Raw genomic sequence first — 27,070 nt, forward strand, 5'->3', positions numbered from 1 at the left:
TTAAACTGGATCAGACATCAGTCAAAGAGCGCCGTTACCAGCTCCTCCGTGGATACTTCCTGATGCCACAGCAGATCTCACATTATTGGAAAAGAAGAAGAAGGATAAGGCATTTATTTTAAACTCATACAGTTCAGGCTTACATTGACCAGTATTATAATTGTGTTCAAATATATACAAACACAGCTGGTCAAACTGGTGTGGTAGCTGTGGTCCTAGAGCAGAGATTCAGCAAACACATCAGAACACACATGATGGGACGTACAGGTGTGTTTTATGGATTCAGGCGCACTGTGGACTCAGGAAATAAGTAAGGGCACAAAACATGGGGTTGACATGGCTGTGAGCTTTGGCCAGGCAGAGACAAAGAGTCAGGCAAGAAAGAAAAGATGATAAAGACAGTGGGAGGAAGAAAGGAAGAGACGATGGCTGTAAGAATTCAAAGGAGGATATGAGACCCACAGGACGGAGTAGGAGAGAGGAGGTGGTCATATCAAGACATACTGGTTTGACCACTACACTACTCATGATGGGGAAACATAATACGGGGGAGTGTGGCTACTGTGGAGAGGAGGAAACATGCTCAGAAACATAAAAATCAAATAGGATCTTTCTGATTAAAGGTCATCAGGTCTTATTTCAGTTTTGAAAAGAGGAGAAACTGTTTGGATTTGAGTTGGTTTTTGTTTTGCGCGACGTCCCGGACCACACGCTACCACTCCACACCGGTTGGTGGCGGTAATGCACCATTCAGCAGTTTGCCAGCTGCCAATAAAAATCTAAAATCAAGAAGAAGAAGTCGGAAGCGTTGTTGTGGTCGTGAGTGGACGCTGCGGAGCGCGGACTCGTTGCCGTGCCTCGTCTACAGGTAAGCCCGAGCTCGGCAGCAGGACGCGGACTGTGGAGCGGCGCTGTCCGCTGTTGGCGCAGACTCTGTAACAGCCCGCGTGTTTGTTTCACGGGAATGGTGTTGGGCATCGTCCTGCCGAAGTAAAGACGCTCGTTCACACTTTCCACGGTGACCTGTCGTTGTCGGGTTGTTTGGAAATGTCAGCAGCTGCCACGCTTCTGCTGACATGTTTATGCCGCCTCTTATCCGCCGCATAAACTTTCTTGCGCGTCTACACCAGGCTGTGCGGCAGCGTCTGTAGACTCGCGCACGCATAAAAGCGCACGTACACATTGCGCGTGGGTGGCTGTAGGTCAGGTGGCAGAACTGGTTCGAGCCCAGTCTGCTCCAGTCTGCATGCAGGATACTGACCCGTGTTCCTCTCCGATGCACCCAGATGTTAGTCAGCTAAGCAGCCTGTGCTGTGAATGCACCAGTCACGTAAAGCGCTCTGATTGCTCAACATAGTGTAGATAAGAAGAGTGCACGCGGACAGCCTGAGTGACAGTTGGTGTGAAACTTTGTTCCTCTGCTCCAGGAACATCTGGCTTCATGTCTATCAGCTGCAGTTATGTCACATCTGTGCTGAATCATGATTTAAAAAATTCACAGATGAGTTTTAATAAAATGTTAACATGACGTCACATCATGACGTCACATTCTTTAGCTTTTAAAGCAGTTTGAGATGAAACGCGGCACAGACGTAGAGTGATGAAAGCTTCACGTCAACTGTTGAGGATGATTTTATATGAATTTGATGCAATCAGACTCTCCCAGTGCAACGTGTGCACGCGCATGCGTGTGTGATCATCACTGAAGGAGAGGCGCTGGCCTAAAGCTGGCTTCACCACATCTCGCAGCTCACTGACCCGCGTGCTTCCTAATCCACTGAGGATAAAGGCGACACAGTAAGAACAGAAAATTGGGATTCTTTCCTTTATTTCTGCTCTTTGAAGTATCAACTATACAAAAAGCCTCCTGCCAGGCTGCAGGCTCTGGGCAGGAGGTGGGCAGTTGGACAGACTGACAGGGTGGAGGGTGACAGAGTGAGAGGCCTGATAAACCAACTGTCGTCTATATCTTCACCAGCTGTCGGCTATCAGCTACACTCAGGTCGGGCTGGAAATAAAAATCTTCCAAACATTTTACCAGCTGCTAGTTTCTGTGTAACATTTGACCTGAACAACCAAACCTTATGAATTGTATCATTTATTCTTAACTCACATTTCTGTACAGTCCTTTTATTCTTACAGTGTATCATACATGTGTACCTGCACACACTGATGTAACACAGTATGAACACCTTAACGTAATTTAAACCTGCCATGGTGGCTTCTGCATTGTTTTAAATTTACACACCACTTCATAAATTGACCCATTTGGCCAGCAGTGGGTCCTGATTTCCACCCCAGCTCAGGTCCATCAGTATGTTTCACAGCTTTATCCTACAGTCTGTTTGCCATGAAGCAGAGGTTCAGCTTTAATCTGAATATTGAATTACACATATAGGATTGTGTTTCATTTGCCCTCAGAGTCTCACAGCAGAGAAGAGTTAAGAGGTCTGGAGATGGTTAATCCAGTCATGTTAATGTTAAACTTTAAGTTAGGTTCTTCATCTCACGTTCACCGTGGTGCCATGAAAAACCCCAAAACAAATGTGTCCAAAAACTGCACGAGCATTCGCTCTATTCACTCTTCTTGATTTCACTTGTGTTTGCAGTTGGCCAATGAGAACAGTCGCTGTCCTTGGAGGAGGGATCGGGGGTTTGGCTGCATCCTACTACCTGTGCAAGAGCCCCCAGGTTACCAAGGTAACACATGCTTTGTTTGATTAGGAACAAAAACCTTCATGTATGAAGCAAGTTTCTCGAGCACCCTTATTACATCTGTTAGAAACACGCTGTGACAGTGTGAGCTGGAAACCTGCTTGTTCCTGGTTGAAGTTCGTTATTGTCGCGCTGTTTGAAAAGCACGAGTGACAGGGAGTCAGTGTAAGTGTGTTTCCCCCACACGAGCTTCTTTTACTGGCTCCCTGTTCAGTCCAGAGTTGGATTTGAAACCCTCATCAAACAGGAAGTGAAACCTCGAGATTTGATTAGGAATTTCATTTGTAAATGTCCTCAGACGGGCAGGAAGTCCTGTGTGCTCAGTTCTGTTCAGTTGTATTTAACACTTATCTCAGGACACTTTATATGAAAAGGCTGTTTCACATCAGTGCGTTGACCTCGCTGCTAGTTAGAGCAAATGACCCAACTTTGTGTTGCGCTGCTCTGCGGCTGCTCTGCGTGTACGTGATGCTCCTTCATTTCAAAACATTGTATCCCTCCTTGTATCCACTACGAGAGTCTGTGTCGTTTTATATCCAAATGTTTAGTAAAACATGTAAACATGTATCGCTTATTCATCAGCACAAAAGCTTTGAAACTGTGTCGACTAGTGAAGAGTGTGTCGTTCCCACAATAGCCCCCCCGAGGTCCACAGAGCCGTGGAAAGGACTCTGGAGGTCCCTGTATGTGGAAAAGGTGACCAAACGTGGACGTGTACAGAATGTTCCTGTTCTGCAGGCTTTGCTTCTATTGGTCGCGGGAAAGTGCATCAGCACGCACCTCGTCGATGCACGAGTACATCACGCTCCACATTTGTGCTTGTGACGCTCTTTCCTCGCCGCAGCAGGAAACTTAATGTGCGGCGAAACCTGTAGACATGAAAGGGTTTCAGGGCTGCGTCCAATGTGAAAGGATACAGTGATTAAAGGACTTCCTGTACAGGTGCAGGGCTTTATGTCCTCCAGGAACATCTGAAACATGAGATATGCAAACGAAGATTCAGGAAGGTTATTAAGATGTTTATATGAAAGGTTGTGTTACTACTGTTTCATTTGTCTTTCATTTGTTAGCCATTGCTGCGATTTAAACCTAAATATCCAAACAGGTCATTCTTCTAGAGGCAAGCAGTCGTTTTGGAGGTTGGCTGTGGTCCACTCGCAGATCAGATGGAGCAGTGTTTGAACACGGACCCAGAGGGATCCGACCTGCAGGGGCAGCGGGATCCAACACGCTCAATATGGTGAGTTCATAACAGCAACGACCAAATCACAGCAACTGTTGATGAGAGCTGACTGACAGACTGAAACCTGTGTGCGTGTGTGTGTGTGCGTGTGTGTGTGTGTGTGTGTGTGTGTGTGTGTGTGCGCAGGTGGATGATTTGGGTCTTGCAGAGGAGATTCTGCCGGTCAGCTACAGCCACGTTGCCTCCAGAAACAGATACCTGTATGTTAATGGTCAGCTGCACAAGATGCCGTCAGGAATCAGGTGAGTGTTTACAAACGTTTACTGTAGAGATGGACCGATCTGATATTACGTATCGGTCCAATACTGACGTAAATTACTGGATCGGATATCGGAGAGAAATAAAAAGTGTAATCGATCCATTAAATATCAAAAAAGCACCTCACAAAACTTGCAACACGGCGAAACTCGGCTCATAACTGTAGCATGTCGCAGCAGTGTGCATCACATGATAGAGCGGCTGTGTGTATTTGTAGCGTCGCTACCAAACCAGCATTTCATCTCCGAGGAAGTTTTCCCAGAGAGAAGTAAAGCAAGTGTGTAAGTTCATCTCTGAATGTCTGTAAAGCTTATGGAGCGACTGCCTCTCCCTCTCTCTCTCTCTCTCTCTCTCTCTCTCTCTCTCTCTCTCTCTCTCTCTCTCTCTCTCTCTCTCTCTCTCTCTCTCTCTCTCTCTCTCTCTCTCTCTCTCTCTCTCTCTCTCTCTCTCTCTCTCTCTCTCTCTCTCTCTCCTGCTGCTACTTCAATCATGAAACTGATCAATGATCAGCTGATCGTCTCTCTTCTTTGTTTTTGTCTCACTTTGCACCAGAAAGAGGAAACCAGCGGCTGAACAACAGCAGCACGTTTAACCTTGATCAGCTGTTGTTAGAATTTATTTAATATTACTTTCTACACCAGGATACTTTTCTACAGCTGACGTAACTGTGCAGGGGCGGATCTAGCAAAGTTTAGCCAGGGGGGCCGATAGGGCATGAACAGGGAAAAGGGGGCACAAAGACATACTTTTCTTTCTTATTCTCATTTAAAATGTCTAGTTTTTAATAAATAATTATCTGACTCTTACACCCAAAGTTTTAATCTGATGTAAAATATATAGAAGTCCATTACTGTATATAGTAACTGTTAAGTCTAATATACCCTAGTAAGCTATACTACTTTTTCCTTTGGGAACCATCTGTGCAGTCTGCAGTTCTGTAGAAGAAAGATGTTGAATCTATTTAATTATTCTTGAAAAATAATTTCTTTCTGTGCATTTTTCCCCCTGCATCAAATTAAAGTTGATTACGTCGATTAAGCATCATGAGGTGGGGGGTGGTTCCCTATTTTCTTTTTGCTGGGAGTTTGCAACCCTGTTAGTTAGGTTGCTTAATATTTCTGCTAAGTACTCTTTAAAATACCAGAATAGGGAGGATGGAGCAGGTTTAAGTTTATTAGATTGATCAGTTTTGCTGAACTATGAAATATTTTGGGTGCAGTGTGGTTTTTACATACAGGTATAACAGAATAGCTTTAGTGTTGTTGTTTATTTAAACTTGTCTATGAACTATTACAAAATGCAGCAAGATATTAAAAAAACGTTTTATTGATTAAAAAACACTATATCGGATTCATATCGGTATCGGACATAAAAAAGTGGTATCTCTACTTTACTGTTTGAATCAATCCAAACATGTTTGATTTTGCATTATGTGCTGCTGAATGTCGACTGGCTGTATATTTACTCATTTCAAATGAATCACGAAGCGTAACCTGTAACTTTCCGTCTCTTTGTGCATTTTTCCTTCAGTGGGATTGTGCGGACAGTCCCGCCTTTCTCTCGGCCACTGCTGCTGAGCGTCGCTGCTGAGATGCTGGTGAATAAAACCAAGAACGACGACGAGTCAGTCCATTCGTTCGTTTCTAGGAGGCTAGGAAAGGAGGTGAGAAGAACTTTGTGTCAGTAAACAAGCCACACACACAGTCGCTTCAATAAAGCTGTGGAAACATGGCAAAAACAGATGCAACAGGAGCCACCAATCAAACGCATTATTGAGACCAAGTTACTGACCGAACAGCAGCTAAATATAGCAACAAGAAACCCAAACAGAAGTGACCTGATGTCAGTCTCAAAATGTTCAGCAGTCTGGAAAAACTTTAGATTTAGTAACTTCAATAAGACGCCTCTCATCAGCAGTATACGTACATCTTATCAAACCCAGACAAATGTTTTTCAACTGCACTTTGCTTTTACAAAGGCCCACAAAACAACCCCTTACTAAAGAAACAAACCCCAGCAGCCGTTCAGTTAAAGTGGAAACTCCTGCTTACCTGATCATGCACCTCAGTCGTTATTCAGATTAGAGCTGCTTGAACATTCAACCCAGTGACGCCTGTAGGCTAAAAGCTCTGAAGCAAAGAGCTGACGCCTGACCAGGAGGCCGGCAAAAACTCAGACTGAAAGTGTGAATGAGCAGGTGTGTATCAGTAGATACCTGACAGCTGTTTCTTATTCTTTATGAGTGAGGGAGGAAACACACTCGTGATGAGTGATGATTATCATTTGGACACACGAGTGTATTTATTAAGGAAGACATGGAAACGTGAAGCTAGTCTCTAACAGGAATAAGATTCACTTAACTGAAAAGGTAACAGTGCTCGTGTGTGTGTGTGTGTGTGTGTGTGTGTGTGCGTGTGTGTGTGCAGTTAGCAGACATAGCTGTGGACAGCTTGTGTCGGGGTGTGTTTGCAGGGGACTGCAGGAAGTTGAGTGTGCGCTCTTGTTTTCCTGTCCTCTACAACGCAGAGCAGCACAGAGGTTCCATCGTCCTGGGAATGCTGCTGGGCTCAGGTACTCCAACACTTCCACTCCAACCATTTACCTGTACTGCACTTCCAGTTGATCTTAAAATCACTCCCAGGACTTCCTGACTCGCGTGTTTGTCAGGACTCTGATTAAATGTCTGTGTTTAGCCTTATAAAATCAAATAATAGATTTGAGCTCTGGTTCTACACACTTTATTGTTCTGCCTGCATCGATGCTAACAGATGGTTGTTGTGTGCTGTCATCATTTGTTTGGCTTGGATTCAGCGTTTTCAGGCTGTCTCACTTTCCTCTGTGCTAAGTGAAGTGTGCGGTCTTTATTGCAGGACTAAGGTTGTATGTTTGAAACCTGCAGGTGAGGCTCAGGTGATTACCCGCGGCCCTCTGGCTAAAAGATCTAAGAAAGAGTCGTGGGCCCAGTGGTCGTTGAAGAGGGGCATGCAGTCGTTTCCAGAAGCCATTGCAGAGAACCTACAACAGAGTGGGAGAGTGCAACTTCACAAAGAGGCTGTTGTTAAACAGATTGATCCTTCAGCCTCTGGTTGGCAGGTTAGTGTGTTTAACTAAACCTTAGCTGGTCTGCAGTGGTGTGTTATGGTGGCACCATCATATCAGACATGGTAGTGTCGGGGATGGCAGTTTGTTTGCTTCTTGCAAGGTTTCACATTTCCTGAAGTGACTGTGTAATGTCTGCAATGTTCTGGTTCCCCTCGCCTGCTAGCACGAGGAAGTAACTGTGTGTGTGTCTGTGTGTGTGTCTGTGCGCGTCTGCAGGTCCATTTGGAGGATGGAGTCGTATCAGCCGACCACATCATCTCTGCACTGCCGGCTAAAGGTGAGTATGATTGTAAAGCAGTGATGGAGCAACAGCAGCTTCAGCTGTAGGGGATTCCCACTGCTTTGTGTAACATCACTCTTTCTCTCACTACCCACAGCTGTGACGGTGCAGTGGGTAAAATCATTTCCTACGAGTATTTTTAAAGGTGCTCTTGAAATTGTTGCTCTGTGGGACCAGCACTCCAACACAGGAAGTCTGGATTGACTTAAAAAGTCCTATTTCTGCTCTTCGGTTCGTCCTCATAGCTGCAAAACTTAGATGCAGTCGACAGGTGAGGGAACTCGACCAGCTCAGACTACCGCTCTCCTCCAGGTGTCTACCCCGCTCCCGTTGACAACAACCGGGGTCCCGAGCAGCCTCGCAGAAACGTCAGCGACAGCGCCGCTGTAGATCGCTCTGCCTATGACGAGGTTTAGTTTAGTGGCTCGGGAAGCTGACCCACTAGGGTCTGTTAACTTTGGAGACTGGAGTGACCTGTAAGAGCTATTTATACAAATGTAGTTCAATACTCATTGTTAGCTTTATTGTTTTACGAAGGGTTAAAAGGGACAATTTAGACTTTTTGAATGCAAATATTTTATTAAAGCATTTTACAAAGATCAAAGCAAAAGCTGAATCAAATGGTACGAATCACAGAAGCAATCACACTTATTTAATGAGCTTGCTGTGAACTGATGCTGACTTTGTTCTGACCTCTGGGAGGTAGAAGAAGAGGACACGCCACATCTATGTGGATGTAGTCTGTCGGAGTCGAGCGCGTGGAAGTTGTTTTGTAGACACAAACAGAAGAAATCCAAATCCTCTTGAATTTCTACGCTAACATGGCAAAAATCACAAATCCAGTCACACGTCCACAGCGCTGGGCGGTGCTTGTTATAAACGTTGCCGTCTCTTTCTGGACACCCAATCACTGTTGTTGACCAACAGTCGCCCAACATGCAGCCGCACCGTTCATCTGACTTCTTACACGTGAGGCAGAGCTAAGTTTTGGTTTTTTTTATACTTTTTATTTATTTATTTAGGAACATTTTTATGCAGAAAAACAAACAAAGAAAAAAGACAAAATATTATGAGGTCATGGGAAGACAATATACGCCCGTGTACACAGCTGCACATCCACACATACATATATCAATACTTTGGTATTGCAAGTTCTATGCATTAGAGAGTGCTGCCCAACCATTTTCTCCAACGTCTCCTCCCCAAGTCTCCCTGGAGTCGCAGGTGAAGGTCATACAGTCCATCAATTTGATGTCTTCCACTATAGAGGTAAAAAGTATTATAGTGGGAGGGTCTTTACAAAGCCAGCATTTTGTTATAGCCTTCTTCACAGATGCCAAGAAAATTCTCAGGAGATAAACATCGTCTGTAACTAAATCTTCTGCAAAATATCCCAGATACAATGATGCGAATGTACAAGTCACATTTCTGTTTTATGTAAATTGTTGAGTCCCTTTTGAGCTTAGTCATACATTTGTACAGTTTACTTATCAGGGCTTTGCTACTCTCGGAGTCATAAGCGTCAGTGAAGATATTAACAATCGAGAAGTCACAGCTGTTTATTCTTTTGCCAATATAGTCACGGAGTTGCAAGTATCGGAAAAAGTCTTGTTTCTCAAGGCCGTAAGTCTTGCATAAGGTATCAAAGGCCCTAATTTTAGATTTTACGATAACTGAACACAGCAGTGATTCCATGCCATACCATTGTCTAAATCTACTGTCGTGGGAGGCAGGTAAAAAATCAGGGTCGTACGCTGGCCACCTCAGAAGTTTTATCTCTTCCTGAAGTTGTGCCTGCTTGACCACTCCCCTCCACATTTTTAATGTAAAATTGACCCATTGGCTGGTTGTCAAGATATTGTCCAACTCAGAAGCTGCGTGACCAAGTCTAGACTGGATCGGTGTGTCCGAGAGAGACATCTCAATCCCCTTCCACCTCGCACAAAAGGATGGTTACACCAACACACCAAAGACCTCAGCTAGTCAGAGCGAAGTTTTAAACTTCAAAGTAACTTCATGACATTTTCTTCTTCTTTTATTCTTAGTGTAGAAATTCAGTCACATATGAATACACAGATTTATCATCACATCCATTTTAACATCATCTCCTTTAAATGCATAAGCATGCTTCCTCTCAGCTGGTTTCACATCATGGGATGTTTCTTGTGTGACACGTTGGTAATGACGCACTGTTTCTCAGGCCATCAGTCGCGGCTGAACCAGCTGAGTTAGCACTAGCAGGATTGTTTCTGCTGGTCGATTTTATGAACATGTGAGCATTCAAGTTCTCCAGTAAGACGCCGGCGACCCCATTTCGAGAACCTGCCTATGTGACACCAAATGTTCTGGATCATTTGAAGGATGACATTGAAAGTTTTTTGAAGCCTTGTTCCTCTGTTCACAGCTCTTTCTTCAGTGCTGCCCCGCTCCTGCCAACCTCTTACCCAGCAGCTGCAGGACATCTCCTCAGTAACAGTAGCTGTGGTCAATCTGGAGTATGACGGCGCCATCTTGCCTGTAATGGTGAGAATACAGGAGAGCACACAAAACACTTCTTTGAATTTTGAGATTACCAGATACAAGAAGATTTTCACTGTGTTGTAAAAACAAACTATATTGAACCCTCACGTCCGTGCACGTGTCCGTGTTTGTGTGTTGGCAGGGTTTTGGTCACCTCGTCCCGTCATCAGAGGATCGAGGGCTGCTCGGGGTGGTCTACGACTCTGTCCCCTTCCCTCAGCACAACAGACCCGATGGACAGACGACTAGACTGACGGTACAGACGAACAACACCTTGCGTCACTCTCAGTGTGTTTCTGTGTATTTACTGTGGCTGATACTGGATTTGTGATCACGGTCGTCTTTTTGTGTTACACTACTTTTTCTTTTCAGACATTTATCTGTTGCTATTACGTCTCACAGCGTGACTATTATGTCATTTCTTCTTTGTCTTCTTCTGTTTTACTGTCAGTTGGCAGCACATTTAGAGCAGGTAGTTGTACTGCCCTCTAGTGGAATAAAATGTAACTGCCTGTCACTCACACTGATTGCTTACAGTACTAATCAGGTGGAACCAGATAATCTTCCATGGCAGTGGTTGGGAAACACTGCACTGATGGATGCATCAGAGATAATTTGGTGTTCAGTATCTTTCCCAGAAACACTTGGACTGGATGATCACCTGTTTATAACTGTGCAGGTTCTCCTCCAGCTCATGGTAATCTAAGGAACGTGGAAGATTGACTGGATTCTTTTTTTCTCAAAGATATTTTTATTGATTTAAAGCAACAAAGAAAAACAGATACACACAGAATCGTTAAACAACAGACAAGTTTCACAGTGACTGTTTGAACTGAAATATTAGAATACAGATTAATGACACACTCACATGTCTTGTAATTGCTTACATCAGTTTACCCCCTACCCATACCACTTAGAACCCCTATCCCTCAGGCCAGGTAGGAAAAAAATAAAATGAATAAAACAAAATAAAACAAAAAGAAAAAAAATTAAATTAAATAAACAAAGCAAAAAGAAAGAAAAAACTAAACAAAAAAACACACACATGAAAATAAAAAATACAAAAAAAAATTGCAAATACAACAACAACAAAAATAAGACAAACACACGACTAGAAAAAATAAATAAATAAATAAAATAAAATAACATTTTTTAAAAATAAAAAAAAAAGAAGAAGGAGGGGGGGGGGCTTACTGAGTTATGCTGGAAGTCAGGTTCGCAACCTGGAGACTGGATTCTTTAACTTAGGATGAGAATATGAATTTACATGAACTGTCGCTGTTATTTGTGTTGACCTGTTCTGCACACCACACTGCTTTGGAGTATCCTGTGCTAATGCTAATGGGGGGGGGGGGAGCATATCTTCATAGTATTTGAAGAACTCAGCCAGCTTTTATAATGACAACAACACTTCCACTCATTTCTCATGTGATTATCTGTCATATCTTTTCATCATGTTTCCTAGGTGATGATGGGCGGGGCTTGGTTCCAGGAGGAGTTTGGGGTTCCTGAAGCTGCAACAGCGGAGCGTCTCTTATCAAGAGCCACTGAGGCGGTGCGCTGCCACCTCGGAGTCACTGCGGCGCCCAGCTGGAGTCGAGTGATTCTGCACAGGGTATGACCCCACATATTACCGTATTTCCCGGACTACAAAGCGCACCTGAATATTAGCCGCACGAGCTAAAATCAGGGGAAAATCCTGTTTTGTACATACATTAGCTGCACCTGACTAAAAGCCGCAGGTGTTTCAATGTTGACTTATCATATGTAAGAGAATATGCACAAAGGGAATTGTCAGGAAAGAGATGGCTGTTTGGAGACACATCACTTTTATTAATATTTTGAAAAACAAGTTACGGGTTCATATTTGCATAACTTTTTAGGTATATGTACAAGTACTGGTAATTACAAGTACGAAACATGTACTGTGCTTCATAAACGAGTAACAAATGTAGTACATAACAATAACCTACAGCACACCAGAAAAATAGATTCGGGCTACCTTTTAGGCTCAGGTGCAGTGACACGGCTTTAACAAGAAGAAAAGTCAGTCATTCACCACCATCTTTCTCTTCTTCCTGCGCACTAAAACCACCAAAGTCCTCTTCTCCAGTGTCGGATACGAACAGGCTCAGGATGGCTACGTCATCCACTCTCCGCTTCTCTCCTTCGTTGTCACTTTCAAAACCAAACAAATCCTCATTGTCAGTGTCGGAGTCGAACACCCTCTGAAGGGCCGTGGCGGTGTCTCCATCATGCAGCAGTCCAGCCCTTCGAAATCCGTTGGTGATCGTGGATGTTTTCACACTTTTCCACGCTGTCAGAATCCACCGGTGGAGTTGAGCATAACTTGCTTTTCACAAGTTTATCGCCGCTCGTCATCCACGCCTCCCGCTGAACGCGTAGCGCTACTTTGAAGTTTGTTTTTCGCGCTACTTGTACGGCACTATGTTGCCTGGCGGATGGACATGTGACCAACATACCACTCTTGAACCCCGATCCTGTGTGTCTGATCACATGCCCTTCCGCCAGGCAACGTAGTGCCGTACAACAGTGGAACAAATAAAACAAATCGTCTTACGATATGACAAAAATCATGGACAATCCATAGAAAAGCCGCACCTGACTAAAAGCCGCAGGGTTCAAAGCTTGTGCAAAAAGTAGCGGCTTATAGCCCGACAATTACGGTATATAGGACACACACACACACGACTGTGCCACACGAGGAGTCAGATGATCTCTTCCTATTTCTGAAGGACAATAACTTATATCGTCATGTAAACATGTTTCAGACGAACAGACACAAACTGCAGTTTTGAAATAACAATTTCATTTATTAATAGAAAAAGGCCATCCAAACATTCCTGCCTTTGACTAGAGGAAGTCACTCCTCCTGAAAACTAATGACTGTTCATGAATGAACTGCAATCAGCTGTTTGCAGCATAACTGGGACGAGTCTTTTCACATCGTTGTGGAGGAATTTTGTCCCACTCTTCTTCACAGGGTTGTTTTAATCGGGCTCAGTGGACGGCTTTTTCCATCACGGAAAGATGTTGTGTTTAAGAGACTGAAGTCCCCGTGTTTGGCACAATTAGCTGTTAGCAAAGTTGAACTCAGCTTCACAGTTAATTCATTACGTTTCAGGGGCAACTACTTTTTCACATCAGGAAATGATTAAAAACTTTGCTCAATATTAAAATTTCATGATCTGAAACGTGTGAAAAATATCTAAGAAAACATGTCAAATGTACAAATATGTTCTGCGCAGCATCTGTTCGTAGGACTGCACTCGTCTGGACACAAACCTCTGATGCTGTCTGAACTCAGGGTTGCATCTCCTGATGCATCTGTTACCATGGGGCCACTTTGAGGTTTAGCTTCCACGTCTGATCCAGCTGTTCTTCAGACACGATCACTTCTGTCTTCTTCTTTCACAACTTCTGCTTCTTGCCTGGTTGGTTGGCCAGGAGCTGCTTTTGTTTCTGGAACTGCAAGGAAATGCCTTTGGTGGTGTTTCCCATCAGGACTTCTAAATCCAGATTTCCCTGTACATTATCACAGTGCATCTTATTGTATGCTGTCCCAGTTTACAGCTTACGTCCTGCTAATATGTGCTGGATAGTCTTTGAACCTTTGCGTATGGGTTCATAGCACAGAGGTTCTGTCAGCTGCTGTAGACTCCTGATTAGATGGAGCTACACTGAATGACAGCAACATCTGGAAAAATGAACACAAAAACCTCAAGAAGTACCAAGGACTGAGAGAAGAGTTGGAGAAGATGTGGAGGGTGAAGGTAATGGTGGTCCCAGTGGTAATCGGAGCACTCGGTGCACCCAAGCTAGTCGAGTGGCTCCAGGAGATCCCGGGAACAACATCCCAGATCTGTGTGCATAAGAGCGCAGTCTTAGGAACAGCTGAGGTCCTGCACTGACCCTCTCAGGCCTCTGTGTGTGTGAGAGAGATACCAATACTGCACTTTGAGTGACTTTAATAGAGATAAATTATATTTGATCATCTCTTCAACAGGACTGCATACCTCAGTATTATGAAGGACACTTTCAGAGAGTCGGTAAGTATGAATCTGTTTAAATATTATACATTAACAAGGTGTGATGGCAAATCGTTTAATGGCATTTTGTCTACTTCCCAGAGTCCATGCGCGGCTTCATAAGGAACAATAACCTAGCCCTGTCTTTGACTGGTTCCTGTTACGATGGTGTGTCGGTGAATGATGTCATCTTCAGTGGACGGACAGCTGTGGAGGAGTTGTTGGGAACTGTAGTATGATGAAGCTGGTTGCTATGAATCATGGGATTCATGTGCGCTTGAATCTTCTACCACCTGTAATGCCTTGAATCATCCAGACATTGTGTGGAAAAAGTGCGCTCACTGATGTCAGCTGCAGCGGTTTGAATCTAAGATGCATCTTAAACTTTATATTTTTGCCTGTATGACTCGAGATTGTGTTAACACGCCTGAATGTCACTGCGGAGCTGCTTCACATTGTGCCATCTTTGTTCCCATTGTTTTGTTTTTATTGGTCTGTGGCGACAGATATGAGAACGTTTCACTTTAAATGGCCAACTTGCCTCCTGACATGATTTGCAGTTTAAGATCTTTGTTTCTGTTTTTGTTTCATTGCATTTACTTTGAATGTAATTGCTGATAAAGATAAGCTGATATAACCTGCACATGCTGTCATAAAGCTCTTCCCTCAAAAATCAGCGTGTGCATCCAGCCTTTAAATTCCTGCCATGACAGTAACGGCTTTTACTTCTCCGTGTAGATGCTGACAGTTACCATGTCACATGCTGAGGCCTTTTCATTGAGCCAATGTTGTTAATGGTTAAAAACATTCAGACGTAGGCCTGTGTTTCTGCAGCTATAAAGTGATTTTCTTTATTTCGTCAGCCCTGAATGGTCATGAGGATCTTTAGCTCAAGTTGTTGTGGTCTGCAGAGCCTTCTCTAATGGGTTCCAGTTCAATTGTATATTGCACCAAATCATTATTGTAAAGTCCCTTCAATAATTTTCCAAGCCAAAGGGAGACTGAACCACTGCCTCGTCCAAAATAAACTGATTACAATGGCAGTCAGTATGGATACATCACGTAAAACAAACATCTTAAAAATATTGGTTTTATTTTAGAAGGAAAACAAAGTTATGAGTCCATGGACCGGGTCATGATCTCACAGTCTGGCCTCAAGGCCACACACAAACACACACACACTTGCTGGAAACTATCTGAGGCCCAGTTTCTTCTTCTCTTTTTGTTTCTTGCGAACCACTTCAATGTTGCGGTCCTTCCACATGCTCTTCCTCAGTTTGATGGGACGGCTACCAACATACTTCCCTGGACAAACACAGAGAGGGAAAGAACTGTGAGAGTGCCAGGATGGTACCAAATCAGAGCATCCAGCGGAAAAATGCAACAAATGCCCTGTAACAACAGCTGTAGCGGGAGCCTCACCGTTCATCTCTCTCATGGCTCTCACGTAGTCATTTGGATCTTTGAAGCTCACAAAACCGTAGCCTTTGGTTTTTCCAGTCCGTTTGTCTCTGACCACCTGCTGACACACACAGTAATGACTATATCAGGGCCATGTGACCAAAAATATTTATCACGATATACACTTGAAAATTTACGATAACGATATAATTGACACAAAATACTTTACAACTCCACAACTTTATTAGTGCAAAAAACCCAATGTATTTTCACTTAAACAAGCAGCTGTTTTTTATGTGCATTAAAGTTATATAAAAATTTAACAGTGCAAATTCCTGTCTGACAGTTTAACCAAAAGGCATTTCCAGTGGAAACTGGCCGACATATCCTCAGCATAACCATGTATAATAACCACAAAACTTAAAAAGAGGTCATACACACACAATACGGTAATATTATGTTGAAGCACAGTACGCATCACTCCGCGAGGCTCCGCCTACGATAGCCGTAATGCTCCGACAATCCATCAAGCGGTGCGGCTTCGTAGCTTAGCAAAGTCGTACTGAAACATTTTTAACTGATTTTCGAGCGCCGTGCACATAAAATCGTTTCGAGGTCAGTAAACACAACCAGAGTTCATACATAAGGCACACGGGATTGTAAGGGGCTCTGTCGACTTTCAGAAAAATCAAAGGATTGATTTAAAGTGTGCCGTATTTTCCAAACAACACGGTAATAACGACGGCCCGCTAGCATGCGCTAACAAAAATAGTGCTTTGTTGTGTATCTGACGGACGAAAGCTAAACCAGTTCCACCACTGAAGTTGCAGCATTTTTACAAACCAGTTCAGGTTCATCGTTTTATTCAACGATCCGCTTTCGACTTTCTTATTCTCCGTCGCCTTTGTTTTTCCACCACGTATGAAAACAAAAGCACTGCGCATGCGCGTTTTACCCATATACTATCGCGATATTTCATTTTCTTATCATTGCCCAATATTATACCGGTATTACTGTGAACGGTATGATATGGCCCAGCCCTAGTAATGATTTCATGTTACCCACCAACTGGTGACACGAGACACTTCCACAGAGAAGTGGACTTGTATTTTTAACAGTACTTTATACCCTCACTATCGATCACCCAATGCACCTTAATATTTGCTAATTAAATAACATGCCTTTGGGCTGTGGGAGGAAACCAGCATACTCCGAGCGAGCAGGAGCAGCCGCTCCTTACACCAACAGCAGGAGTTTGTTGCAGATGACAGTAGAATATTTTGGGGTTCTGCAAACTCCTGGCAGAATCCCAGTCAGAGGTCAAACCAGTGCACCTGCCCTGGAAATCCACTGGTTGCCAGATCAGTGGTTTCCCCTGAGCTAACCTTGAGTTCAGGTTTTTGGTTACATTTGAGGCACAAACAACAAACATGAAGGTTTTTACTGCCTCTTGAACAGCGTTCCTTTAATATAAGCTGACATAAAGACTCTTTCATAGAGGACGACATGAACCGTTTACAGCTTGAAGCTGAGGAGTCTCCAACTCTGCTTTCATCTGTTACCAGATATTAATAAATCCAGATGGAAGACATTGTTTAACTACAGCGTAGGTGTTAAATGTTCAGGGAATTGATATCCTATCAAACAGAATTGATTTCATTTGAGTGTCTTGACTAAAATCTCATTGAGTTTCAATCATAATTTAGAAACGTACATTTATTTAGTTTTAGTCGACTAAATATAGTTGATGAAATCTAAAGTTTACTCAGTCGTTTGTGTTTTTACTGCTCAGCTCCACAGTTTACAGAGCGTCTCGTTTTCCTTCACCTGAGGCGTCTCTGCTCGTCTCTTCCTTCTAACCACTTTGTTGCTTATTTCTCATGAAAATACAAATGTCAGAGGTCACCGCCCACACAGGATTACTTCTGACTGAATCATTTCTATATTCGTCCTGCCATTCTACACAACTTAAGTTGTTCTAATTTGATCTCATCTATCCGTAATATTTTAATCTTATTTTTATTCACTGACAAAAGCGTGTCATTAGTTTTTAACTCGGTTATCGTCTTTTTGTTAGGGGAAGAAGAAAAAAGAAAGATGACCCGACCTTAGCTTTGAGGAAAGATGGGTATCTGCTGAAGGCTCTGGCCAGTATGTCATCGTTAACCTCGTTACCAAGATCACCACAGAAAATACGGAAGTCATCTGCAACACGGAGACAATTCTGCTGATGTTACACATGAAAAACTAAAATCACCATGGCTACTGAAACACACTTATTTACTTTAGCTGCATTCAACTGATGTAAAAACATCACTCTGCCAAAAATAAACTGAAAAAACAAACAAACACTCTGAGCTTTCTCTGTTCTGTTATCACTGTGAGTGAAGTTGGTGGAGCTGCACCTGATTCCCATTCCAGCAGACTCTGGTCCTCCCAGGTCGTCCCTGCTGCTGTGCGGATACACTTCTTCACCTTCTCCGATTTTGCCTTTTTCTTGTCCTCAGTAGTCGTTTCCACATGCTGACACACACACACACACACACACACACACACACACACACACACACACACTCTTTAACTTTGGGTAGAAACTGCTGTTGTCAAGCATCATCTGGACACTAGGACAGTCAGCAGCATTAAAAATGATATATTCTAATAATCTGATATATGCTGCTGATAAACCATCAACAAAAATAAAAAAATCGTTAAATATTTTACTTTACATTTAATGAATATATGAAAGTTTACCTTTTTGAATAAAATTATTAAAAAACAGACATTTACTTTTCCACACTATCCAGTCTGAGACGAGCACTCAGTCATCACTGTTAATGCAGCGGCAGCTCCAGAGGGCCATAACAATAAACTAATGCTGTGCTATGTGGGTAGCTAGCATTATCGCTAACAGCCTGCTGTTCAGCAAAGCACGGTCCTGTTAAATAACAGCTAGTATCCAGGTGTTTGGAAAATTTGTTTTGCTTTGATAATTAGCAAATATTTGACTTCTCATATGCTGTAATATTCAAAATATTTTCATTGAAATGTATTCTGATTGTATGCATTTTGATTTTAGATGAATACTTACCTTATAAACATTGTTTTTTATATTGTTTACCATTCTATGTTAATTGTTTATCATTTGTAACAGCACCTAAAACACTAAAATGTAAGTTTAAAAACAAAAGAAATTCCCAAATCTGTGACAGATACTGATTTACACATTATTTAATATAAATATCTCATTTGTAAACGTGCAAATTCATAAATGTCATCACATATTGGTTGGGTCACGATGTTAGATGTTGAAGGCAATTAGCTGTAGAATAATATTTATAATTCTACGCCCACAGCACTAAACTTTATAAGTTTTCCATTCACCAGTATTTTAAAAATGCATATAACACCTGAAACAGCGGTGCGTGCAGTGTTACTGCCCAGCACGTCGCCTGCTGTGTGGCTTCACAGTCTAAATATTTAACGCTCCTCGTTACAAAGTAAAGAGCAAAGTGTTTGGCAGAAATCCACCTCAGGTTGGGGGGGTTCAGGCTCCGGCATACTGGGTCCAATCACCGCGCCGCTGTCCTCGCTCTCCTTCTTGCTGAGCAGACCTGCAGCCATCACTGCCGCCTGCTGCTCGGCCACCCGCGCTGCCAGTTCTTCCTGCAACACCCAGATCACAAGGCCTCAGAAACTACAAGTTCTGTACATCTGAAAGAATCCAGCGTAAAACAAATGTGTGTTTCATGCACGGATCAAAATACCATTCGGGCCTGTCTCTGAGCGTGAACTTCATTTCTTTTTAGTCCAACATGGGCAGGAGGAGCAACGTACACAGTTGGTGCTGCCTGGATGATTGACGGTGTTGGTTTGACAGGAAGTGGGGCTACTTGTCGTGTAGGTGGGCCTGACACCATCGAAACCATATCACCAACCTGAAAGAGACAAATTTGGACGAGAGGGTTCGAGGTGACGCTTTTACATGACCTCAGTAAGACATGAAGCCTTCTGCACACACAGACTCATGTTTGTGGACCTGAGGTGGAGCAGCCATGGGCTGGATGGGCTGAGAAGGTCCCTGAGGCATTGGGCCCTGCAGGGAAGGAGGGAGCATCATGGGTGGAGGTGGAGGAGGTCGTGGCAAAGGAGGTGCTACTGGAGGACCACGCATCATCTGTAGCCTCTGACCACCTGACAACACAGAGTCCAACCCACAATCATGTTCAGCTGGGACAAACTTCATCTGCACTGGTTTATGAAACCATTTCAATGCTTCCCAACACTCTGACTGGTTTGTGTCTCAGAGTGTTTTCAGCAGATTCCTTTAAACTCCGTCTTCAGGTGGAGTTTAAGTGATCAGCCTGTGCTGTATCAACACTGAAACACTGACCATCAAGTCTGCATGTTCTGTTTGCTCCAAATAAGGCAGATTTCATACACTATGCTACATGTAATGTTCAGACACATCCACAAGACAAAAACACCAAGTCTTCAAAACTTACCTGGTCTTTGCAGAATATGTGGAACAAAAGCCGGTCTCATCATGGGAGGAGGAGGTCGTACTGGAGGAACTGACACAGAGAGAACAGAGTGAGCACGGAGTGAGCACAGAGAGAGCACAGAGTGAGCACAGAGTGAGCACAGAGTGAGCACAGAGTGAGCACAGAGTGAACACAGAGTGAACACAGAGAGAGCACAGAGTGAGCGCAGAGTGAGCGCAGAGAGAGCACAGAGTGAGCACAGAGTGAACGCAGAGTGAGCGCAGAGAGAGCACAGAGTGAGCACAGAGTGAACACAGAGTGAGCACAGAGTGAGCACAGAGAGAGCACAGAGTGAGCACAGAGTGAGCACAGAGTGAACACAGAGTGAGCACAGAGAGAGCACAGAGAGAGCACAGAGTGAGCACAGAGTGAGCACAGAGTGAACACAGAGTGAGCACAGAGTGAGCACAGAGTGAGCACAGAGTGAGCACAGAGTGAGCACAGAGAGAGCACAGAGTGAGCACAGAGTGAGCACAGAGTGAACACAGAGTGAGCACAGAGAGAGCACAGAGTGAGCACAGAGTGAGCACAGAGAGAGCACAGAGAGAGCACAGAGAGAGCACAGAGTGAGCACAGAGTGAACACAGAGTGAACACAGAGTGAGCACAGAGAGAGCACAGAGAGAGCACAGAGTGAACACAGAGTGAGCACAGAGTAAGCACAGAGAGAACACAGAGTGAACACAGAGAGAGCACAGAGTGAACACAGAGTGAGCACAGAGAGAGCACAGAGAGAGCACAGAGTGAGCACAGAGAGAGCACAGAGAGAGCACAGAGTGAGCACAGAGTGAGCACAGAGAGAGCACAGAGAGAGCACAGAGTGAACACAGAGTGAGCACAGAGAGAACACAGAGTGAACACAGAGAGAGCACAGAGAGAGCACAGAGTGAACACAGAGTGAACACAGAGTGAACACAGAGTGAACACAGAGTGAGCACAGAGAGAACACAGAGTGAACACAGAGAGAGCACAGAGTGAACACAGAGAGAACACAGAGAGAACACAGAGAGAGCACAGAGAGAGCACAGAGAGAGCACAGAGTGAACACAGAGTGAGCACAGAGAGAGCACAGAGTGAGCACAGAGTGAACACAGAGAGAACACAGAGAGAGCACAGAGAGAGCACAGAGAGAGCACAGAGAGAGCACAGAGTGAACACAGAGTGAGCACAGAGAGAGCACAGAGTGAGCACAGAGTGAACACAGAGTGAACACAGAGTGAACACAGAGTGAGCACAGAGTGAACACAGAGTGAACACAGAGTGAGCACAGAGTGAACACAGAGTGAGCACAGAGTGAGCACAGAGTGAGCACAGAGAGAACACAGAGTGAACACAGAGTGAGCACAGAGTGAACACAGAGTGAACACAGAGTGAACACAGAGTGAGCACAGAGAGAACACAGAGTGAGCACAGAGAGAACACAGAGTGAACACAGAGTGAACACAGAGTGAGCACAGAGTGAGCACAGAGTGAACACAGAGTGAACACAGAGTGAACACAGAGTGAACACAGAGAGAACACAGAGTGAACACAGAGTGAGCACAGAGAGAACACAGAGTGAACACAGAGAGAGCACAGAGTGAACACAGAGTGAGCACAGAGTGAACACAGAGTGAACACAGAGAGAGCACAGAGAGAGCACAGAGTGAGCACAGAGAGAGCACAGAGTGAGCACAGAGTGAACACAGAGTGAGCACAGAGTGAACACAGAGTGAACACAGAGAGAGCACAGAGAGAGCACAGAGAGAGCACAGAGTGAGCACAGAGTGAACGCAGAGTGAGCGCAGAGAGAGCACAGAGTGAGCACAGAGTGAACACAGAGTGAGCACAGAGTGAGCACAGAGAGAGCACAGAGTGAGCACAGAGTGAGCACAGAGTGAACACAGAGTGAGCACAGAGAGAGCACAGAGAGAGCACAGAGTGAGCACAGAGTGAGCACAGAGTGAACACAGAGTGAGCACAGAGTGAGCACAGAGTGAGCACAGAGTGAGCACAGAGTGAGCACAGAGAGAGCACAGAGTGAGCACAGAGTGAGCACAGAGTGAACACAGAGTGAGCACAGAGAGAGCACAGAGTGAGCACAGAGTGAGCACAGAGAGAGCACAGAGAGAGCACAGAGAGAGCACAGAGTGAGCACAGAGTGAACACAGAGTGAACACAGAGTGAGCACAGAGAGAGCACAGAGAGAGCACAGAGTGAACACAGAGTGAGCACAGAGTAAGCACAGAGAGAACACAGAGTGAACACAGAGAGAGCACAGAGTGAACACAGAGTGAACACAGAGTGAGCACAGAGAGAACACAGAGTGAGCACAGAGAGAGCACAGAGAGAGCACAGAGTGAGCACAGAGAGAGCACAGAGAGAGCACAGAGTGAGCACAGAGTGAGCACAGAGAGAGCACAGAGAGAGCACAGAGTGAACACAGAGTGAGCACAGAGAGAACACAGAGTGAACACAGAGAGAGCACAGAGAGAGCACAGAGTGAACACAGAGTGAACACAGAGTGAACACAGAGTGAACACAGAGAGAACACAGAGTGAACACAGAGAGAGCACAGAGTGAACACAGAGAGAACACAGAGAGAACACAGAGAGAGCACAGAGAGAGCACAGAGAGAGCACAGAGTGAACACAGAGTGAGCACAGAGAGAGCACAGAGTGAGCACAGAGTGAACACAGAGAGAACACAGAGAGAGCACAGAGAGAGCACAGAGAGAGCACAGAGAGAGCACAGAGTGAACACAGAGTGAGCACAGAGAGAGCACAGAGTGAGCACAGAGTGAACACAGAGTGAACACAGAGTGAACACAGAGTGAGCACAGAGTGAACACAGAGTGAACACAGAGTGAGCACAGAGTGAACACAGAGTGAGCACAGAGTGAGCACAGAGTGAGCACAGAGTGAGCACAGAGAGAACACAGAGTGAACACAGAGTGAGCACAGAGTGAACACAGAGTGAACACAGAGTGAACACAGAGTGAGCACAGAGAGAACACAGAGTGAGCACAGAGAGAACACAGAGTGAACACAGAGTGAACACAGAGTGAGCACAGAGTGAGCACAGAGTGAGCACAGAGTGAACACAGAGTGAACACAGAGTGAACACAGAGTGAGCACAGAGAGAACACAGAGTGAACACAGAGAGAGCACAGAGTGAACACAGAGTGAGCACAGAGTGAACACAGAGTGAACACAGAGAGAGCACAGAGAGAGCACAGAGTGAGCACAGAGTGAGCACAGAGTGAACACAGAGTAAGCACAGCGTGGATGGTGACACTCTTGTCATGTGAGCATTTGTCTTTACCTGGTCCCACAAAGGCTTGTGGTGGAGGTCCAACAAAAGTTGCAGCTCTGGCTTCTAATGTCTGCTGGACCTGAGAAAGACCACAGAGTGTGAGCGAGAGAGGGTGCTGTTTTTATTCATCACATCGAGACCAATACTTTTATAACACACAAACCTGTCTGTAGGTGTTGGTTCCTATAATGGGTCGCACCACTGAAACTGTTGGGACAGCCAGAGCTACAGGTACTGCCTCCATGACAGGTGGACTTCCTGATACTGGTACTGGCCCACCGAGAACCTCCTGCTCAAAGCTAGAGAAGCAGAGTGATGTTTGTATTAGATTTCATTTTTGACGGTGAGCATTCTTCCTCCTCCAAACACTCTGTCTCATCTGACCACAACACTTTCGCCCAGTCGTCCTCTGAATCATTGAGACGCTCAGTGCCAAACTTCAAACGGGCCTGTACGGGGGCTTTCCTGAGCAGGGAGACCCTGCGAGCAGGATGCTTGGTGATGGTCCTGTAGCCTATTCCTATTCCTTGTGTGTACACAATCTTCACCCTGACATCCCTGGAAACGTTTTGGTCTTAGCCATGGTGCAGAGTTTGGAATCTAGACAGATTGATTGCGTCTATGGTTGTGAAGAGAAAGGGCTGCAGCTCTAAGTGCATCTGCTGCTAGTGTTGATATTTGCTCACTGGCTGTTTTGTTAGGTACAAGTGTTCACCTGCTTTTTAATACAATTATCTACTCACATGGCTGCAACTCAATACATTTAGTTTTGTCGAGACTATCAAGATGACTGCGGCTGTTACCTGCACACTGGACGCATCTGTGTCTCTTCCCAGAGGCAAACTGGGATCTTTTGCTTGTTAGGCAAATGGGCACCACAACACTAGTTTAATGTTGTTATTGTGACATTTAAAGTGAAGTGTTTTGACTGCAATAGTTTGATCATGCGCAGTTGGCATGACCTGAGCACTGTCTCAGTGAAGCACCTTGCTAACACTGAGAGGTCAGAGGAACACACTCATGCATCCTCGCGTCGACATGCAAACAGTCACACGAAAAATCTGCGACGTAATCTAAGAGGCGCTAGTAGAGCTCTGCGGCTTGTGTGTGCAGTGAGGATGCTTCGTACTCACAGCGCCATCTCCGCCTCCATCTCCTTCAGACGCTCCTCGCCGGACTTGAGCGCCATGCTGTGAGAAAAACAGCCAACGTGAGCTCAACACTACAACCGCTGCATTGAGAAAAGCGCCTCCGTCTACACGGCTGGCCGCTGTAAGCCTTACCTTCAGCTGGGGTTTGTACGCTGCGTTCACCGACTGGGCTACAAGCTAACAAGTAATGTTTAGCTCATTAGGCTCGAGCTAAACCAGCAACGAGCCCGTTTCTGCTGCTGTTCTCAGCCCACTCACTTACTCACCGACCCACTAACCCACTTCCACACCAACAGTACTAACTAACTAAAGAGGAATGGGATTATGCACTAACAAATACACATTCACGGGCTACTGAACCACCGTCCTAACGTTTTCTGCTTTACCTTCTTCCTCTTCTTGATGTTTATTAGCGATTGACAAACAGCGAAACGGTGCATTAGCGCCCCCAACTGGTAGGGCGTGTGAATCACGTCGCTCCAGAAACCGAAACAAACGAGTCTTAAATAACTTTAAGTCAGTTTTTATTCTTCTAACCCTGCTCTCAGCTTCATAGTGTAGTACAACTATGAACAATTTATATCACACAGTACAACACAGTACAACTTGCTCTATGGTTTCTCGCTCTATGGTATATAAATTGTGATATGACTGTCTCCTCTCTCCTGTTCCTTCCTGTGCTTCTCATTCTCCAGTTTTCCTTTGGCATTTGGAAATCTGGTGTCTTCTCCTTTCTTCGTCTCATGTTTCCTATAAAATAACTGTATATCCTATTATATGAACCCTGTAGTTTCTAAACAAAGGTCAGACAGAAATCTTGTGTGAGATATCATTACATTTTTACTCTCAAAGCTGTTCCAGTTAAATTAAGTCAAAATTAGACTTTTGATTTTTAATACAGCACAATAATAAAATAACTAAGTTGCTTAGACTACCCTCCACAAATCCCCAACTTTCTGTGGTGGAAGGGTTTGTGTGTTCCAGTGATCCCAGGGTCTATGTTATCTGAGTGCCTTGGGTGGGGACTGATCACTGATCTGATGGGTAGTGGGTTGATGGCAAGAGAGGACACTGGACAGACCTGGTGCACCTTCACGTATAGTGAGGGTGTGCCAGGAGCACCTGGCAGAGTTCAGTTGTGCATTTAAGTTCCTTTCCTTAATATTTAGAGAATTGGAAGAACTCTTATTTTTGCCACCATATCATTGTTTTGGGGTCACGTCTGTCAGTGAGGAAGCTTCCTCAATCGATTGGAACGAACCCTAGATCTGGATTTAAATGCAAGCAGGTGAAGAAATTATGGGATATATAAATAAAACGGAACTGAATTTAATCTAATAACTGCTGAACCGTTCATTGAAAAAAAAACATTAGAAAATTCTAATGTTTTGGAGCATCTACTGTCTACTTTATATGTCTGTTCTACTATAAACGACTATCAAGTCAAACAAAATAAGGCTCAGAGATGTTTGTCTTTTGTTTTTAAGATGGGTTTGATAACTGTAAAAAAAGTTGACTGTCACAAGCTGGAAGCTTCAGTTGCTCACTGGCAGCAGTCGGCAGCGTTTATTGGTTTTGCTTATCTTGAACTGCCTGCAGCTCAAACCCATGGAGCTAAAACAGACGCAGTGAAACTTTGGGCCCGAGCTGTGGACAACACCAGAGTGCTCCCTTATCTTTTGCTCTGGGCTGTTTACCTCCCCCTTCTTTCTTTTTCTCATGCTTCCTTTCAGAGCAGCTTTTTCCTTTTCTCTCTGGTTTTTGAAGTTGTTGTTCTTATATTTTTTCTGTTGTGGATTGCTTAACTTTTATTTTATTTATGATAATAGTGATTATATGTTTGTGTTTGTCTAAAAACAATAAAAGTCTGATAAAAAAAAAAAACCCTCTTGTGACATCAGTGTTTCACAGTAGGTGATGCAAAGTCCTGCATACGGTTGAATCTCAGTTTAAGATTGTGGCAGCAGCAGAGGAAACAGAAGGAACAACATGTTGCACAAGTCAGGTTTTGCAAAAACTAGTGTGACTGAGTACTGGTGTGATTAAAGCCAAGATCTGGAAATTCATGCACTTTTTGTCCAGACTGAGGTATATTGTAGTCGCCTTAAGATTCTGTGCAGCCTATATGGCTATAAATAAAATAAATTCATTTAAACTGACATCATTAGCATTAAACTGGTATTTAAATGCAACATCAGCGCACTTCACACCCTGTTGTGAAAAGTACAGAAAGACCTTGATTGGGCTTCTTGTCACTGGTTGGCAATGAATGAAAATCCGCTGAAAACTACAAAAATGACTGTAACCTTGACCTCGCTGAAGTGAAGGTCGGTTAGGAGTCACTGTAAGTTTGAAACCAGTACACAGACCAGTGTAATGGCGCGAGCCCATCAGAGATCTGGTGGGTAAGGTTCCAAGGCACTTTTGCTTTACCTTCACTTTTCCCACCCTCGTCTGTCTTAATCCGTGTCCACGTGACAAGGCGTCACGAAAGTGGGCGGCCCTGATGGTGCTGCT

The 27,070-nt window shown here is 44.3% G+C and overlaps 2 protein-coding genes across 3 annotated transcripts; one reads left to right on the plus strand and one right to left on the minus strand.

Annotated features, from left to right (window-relative positions):
- Window positions 1–795: 795 nt before the first annotated feature.
- ppox (protoporphyrinogen oxidase) lies at window positions 796–15,357 on the plus strand. Its single transcript, XM_087837186.1, has 13 exons — window positions 796–868; window positions 2,610–2,700; window positions 3,821–3,955; window positions 4,085–4,200; window positions 5,747–5,879; window positions 6,643–6,787; window positions 7,116–7,309; window positions 7,535–7,595; window positions 10,003–10,121; window positions 10,261–10,374; window positions 11,584–11,733; window positions 14,146–14,188; window positions 14,270–15,357. The coding sequence occupies exons 2-13, from the start codon at window positions 2,617–2,619 to the stop codon at window positions 14,404–14,406; spliced, it is 1,431 nt and encodes a 476-aa protein (XP_087693312.1). The 5' UTR covers window positions 796–868; window positions 2,610–2,616; the 3' UTR covers window positions 14,407–15,357.
- On the minus strand, window positions 14,992–27,065 carry rbm42 (RNA binding motif protein 42). 2 transcript variants are annotated; one of them, XM_087837178.1, is made up of 12 exons: window positions 26,987–27,065; window positions 24,536–24,592; window positions 23,566–23,701; window positions 23,412–23,481; window positions 20,071–20,139; window positions 19,605–19,759; window positions 19,333–19,503; window positions 19,097–19,231; window positions 17,974–18,091; window positions 17,676–17,773; window positions 15,590–15,686; window positions 14,992–15,472 (listed from the first exon to the last, which is right to left on the minus strand). In XM_087837178.1, the coding sequence occupies exons 2-12, from the start codon at window positions 24,589–24,591 to the stop codon at window positions 15,360–15,362; spliced, it is 1,218 nt and encodes a 405-aa protein (XP_087693304.1). In that variant the 5' UTR covers window position 24,592; window positions 26,987–27,065; the 3' UTR covers window positions 14,992–15,359. The 2 variants fall into 2 exon arrangements, with proteins under 2 accessions (XP_087693304.1, XP_087693303.1); XM_087837177.1 differs by lacking the exon at window positions 26,987–27,065 and adding an exon at window positions 24,686–24,971.
- Between the last annotated feature and the right edge of the window lie 5 nt (window positions 27,066–27,070).

The sequence above is a fragment of the Neolamprologus brichardi genome, unplaced genomic scaffold (genome assembly GCF_056152115.1).
Source record: "Neolamprologus brichardi isolate AB-2024 unplaced genomic scaffold, ASM5615211v1 NODE_ptg000008l+_length_2720982_cov_1, whole genome shotgun sequence".
Taxonomy (NCBI): Eukaryota; Metazoa; Chordata; class Actinopteri; order Cichliformes; family Cichlidae; genus Neolamprologus; species Neolamprologus brichardi.

Excerpts from the sequence above, each read along its gene's own strand:
- ppox (XM_087837186.1), top strand. The coding sequence starts at position 2,617 with ATGAGAACAGTCGCTGTCCTTGGAGGAGGGATCGGGGGTTTGGCTGCA. Across the intron at positions 4,201-5,746 it reads AAGATGCCGTCAGGAATCAG|TGGGATTGTGCGGACAGTCC; the intron begins GTGAGTGTTTAC and ends TTTTTCCTTCAG. Across the intron at positions 7,596-10,002 it reads CTCTGCACTGCCGGCTAAAG|CTCTTTCTTCAGTGCTGCCC; the intron begins GTGAGTATGATT and ends CTCTGTTCACAG.
- rbm42 (XM_087837178.1), bottom strand. The coding sequence starts at position 24,591 with ATGGCGCTCAAGTCCGGCGAGGAGCGTCTGAAGGAGATGGAGGCGGAG. Across the intron at positions 23,482-23,565 it reads GAACCAACACCTACAGACAG|GTCCAGCAGACATTAGAAGC; the intron begins GTTTGTGTGTTA and ends GGTCTTTCTCAG. Across the intron at positions 17,774-17,973 it reads TCTGCTGGAATGGGAATCAG|ATGACTTCCGTATTTTCTGT; the intron begins GTGCAGCTCCAC and ends TCCGTGTTGCAG.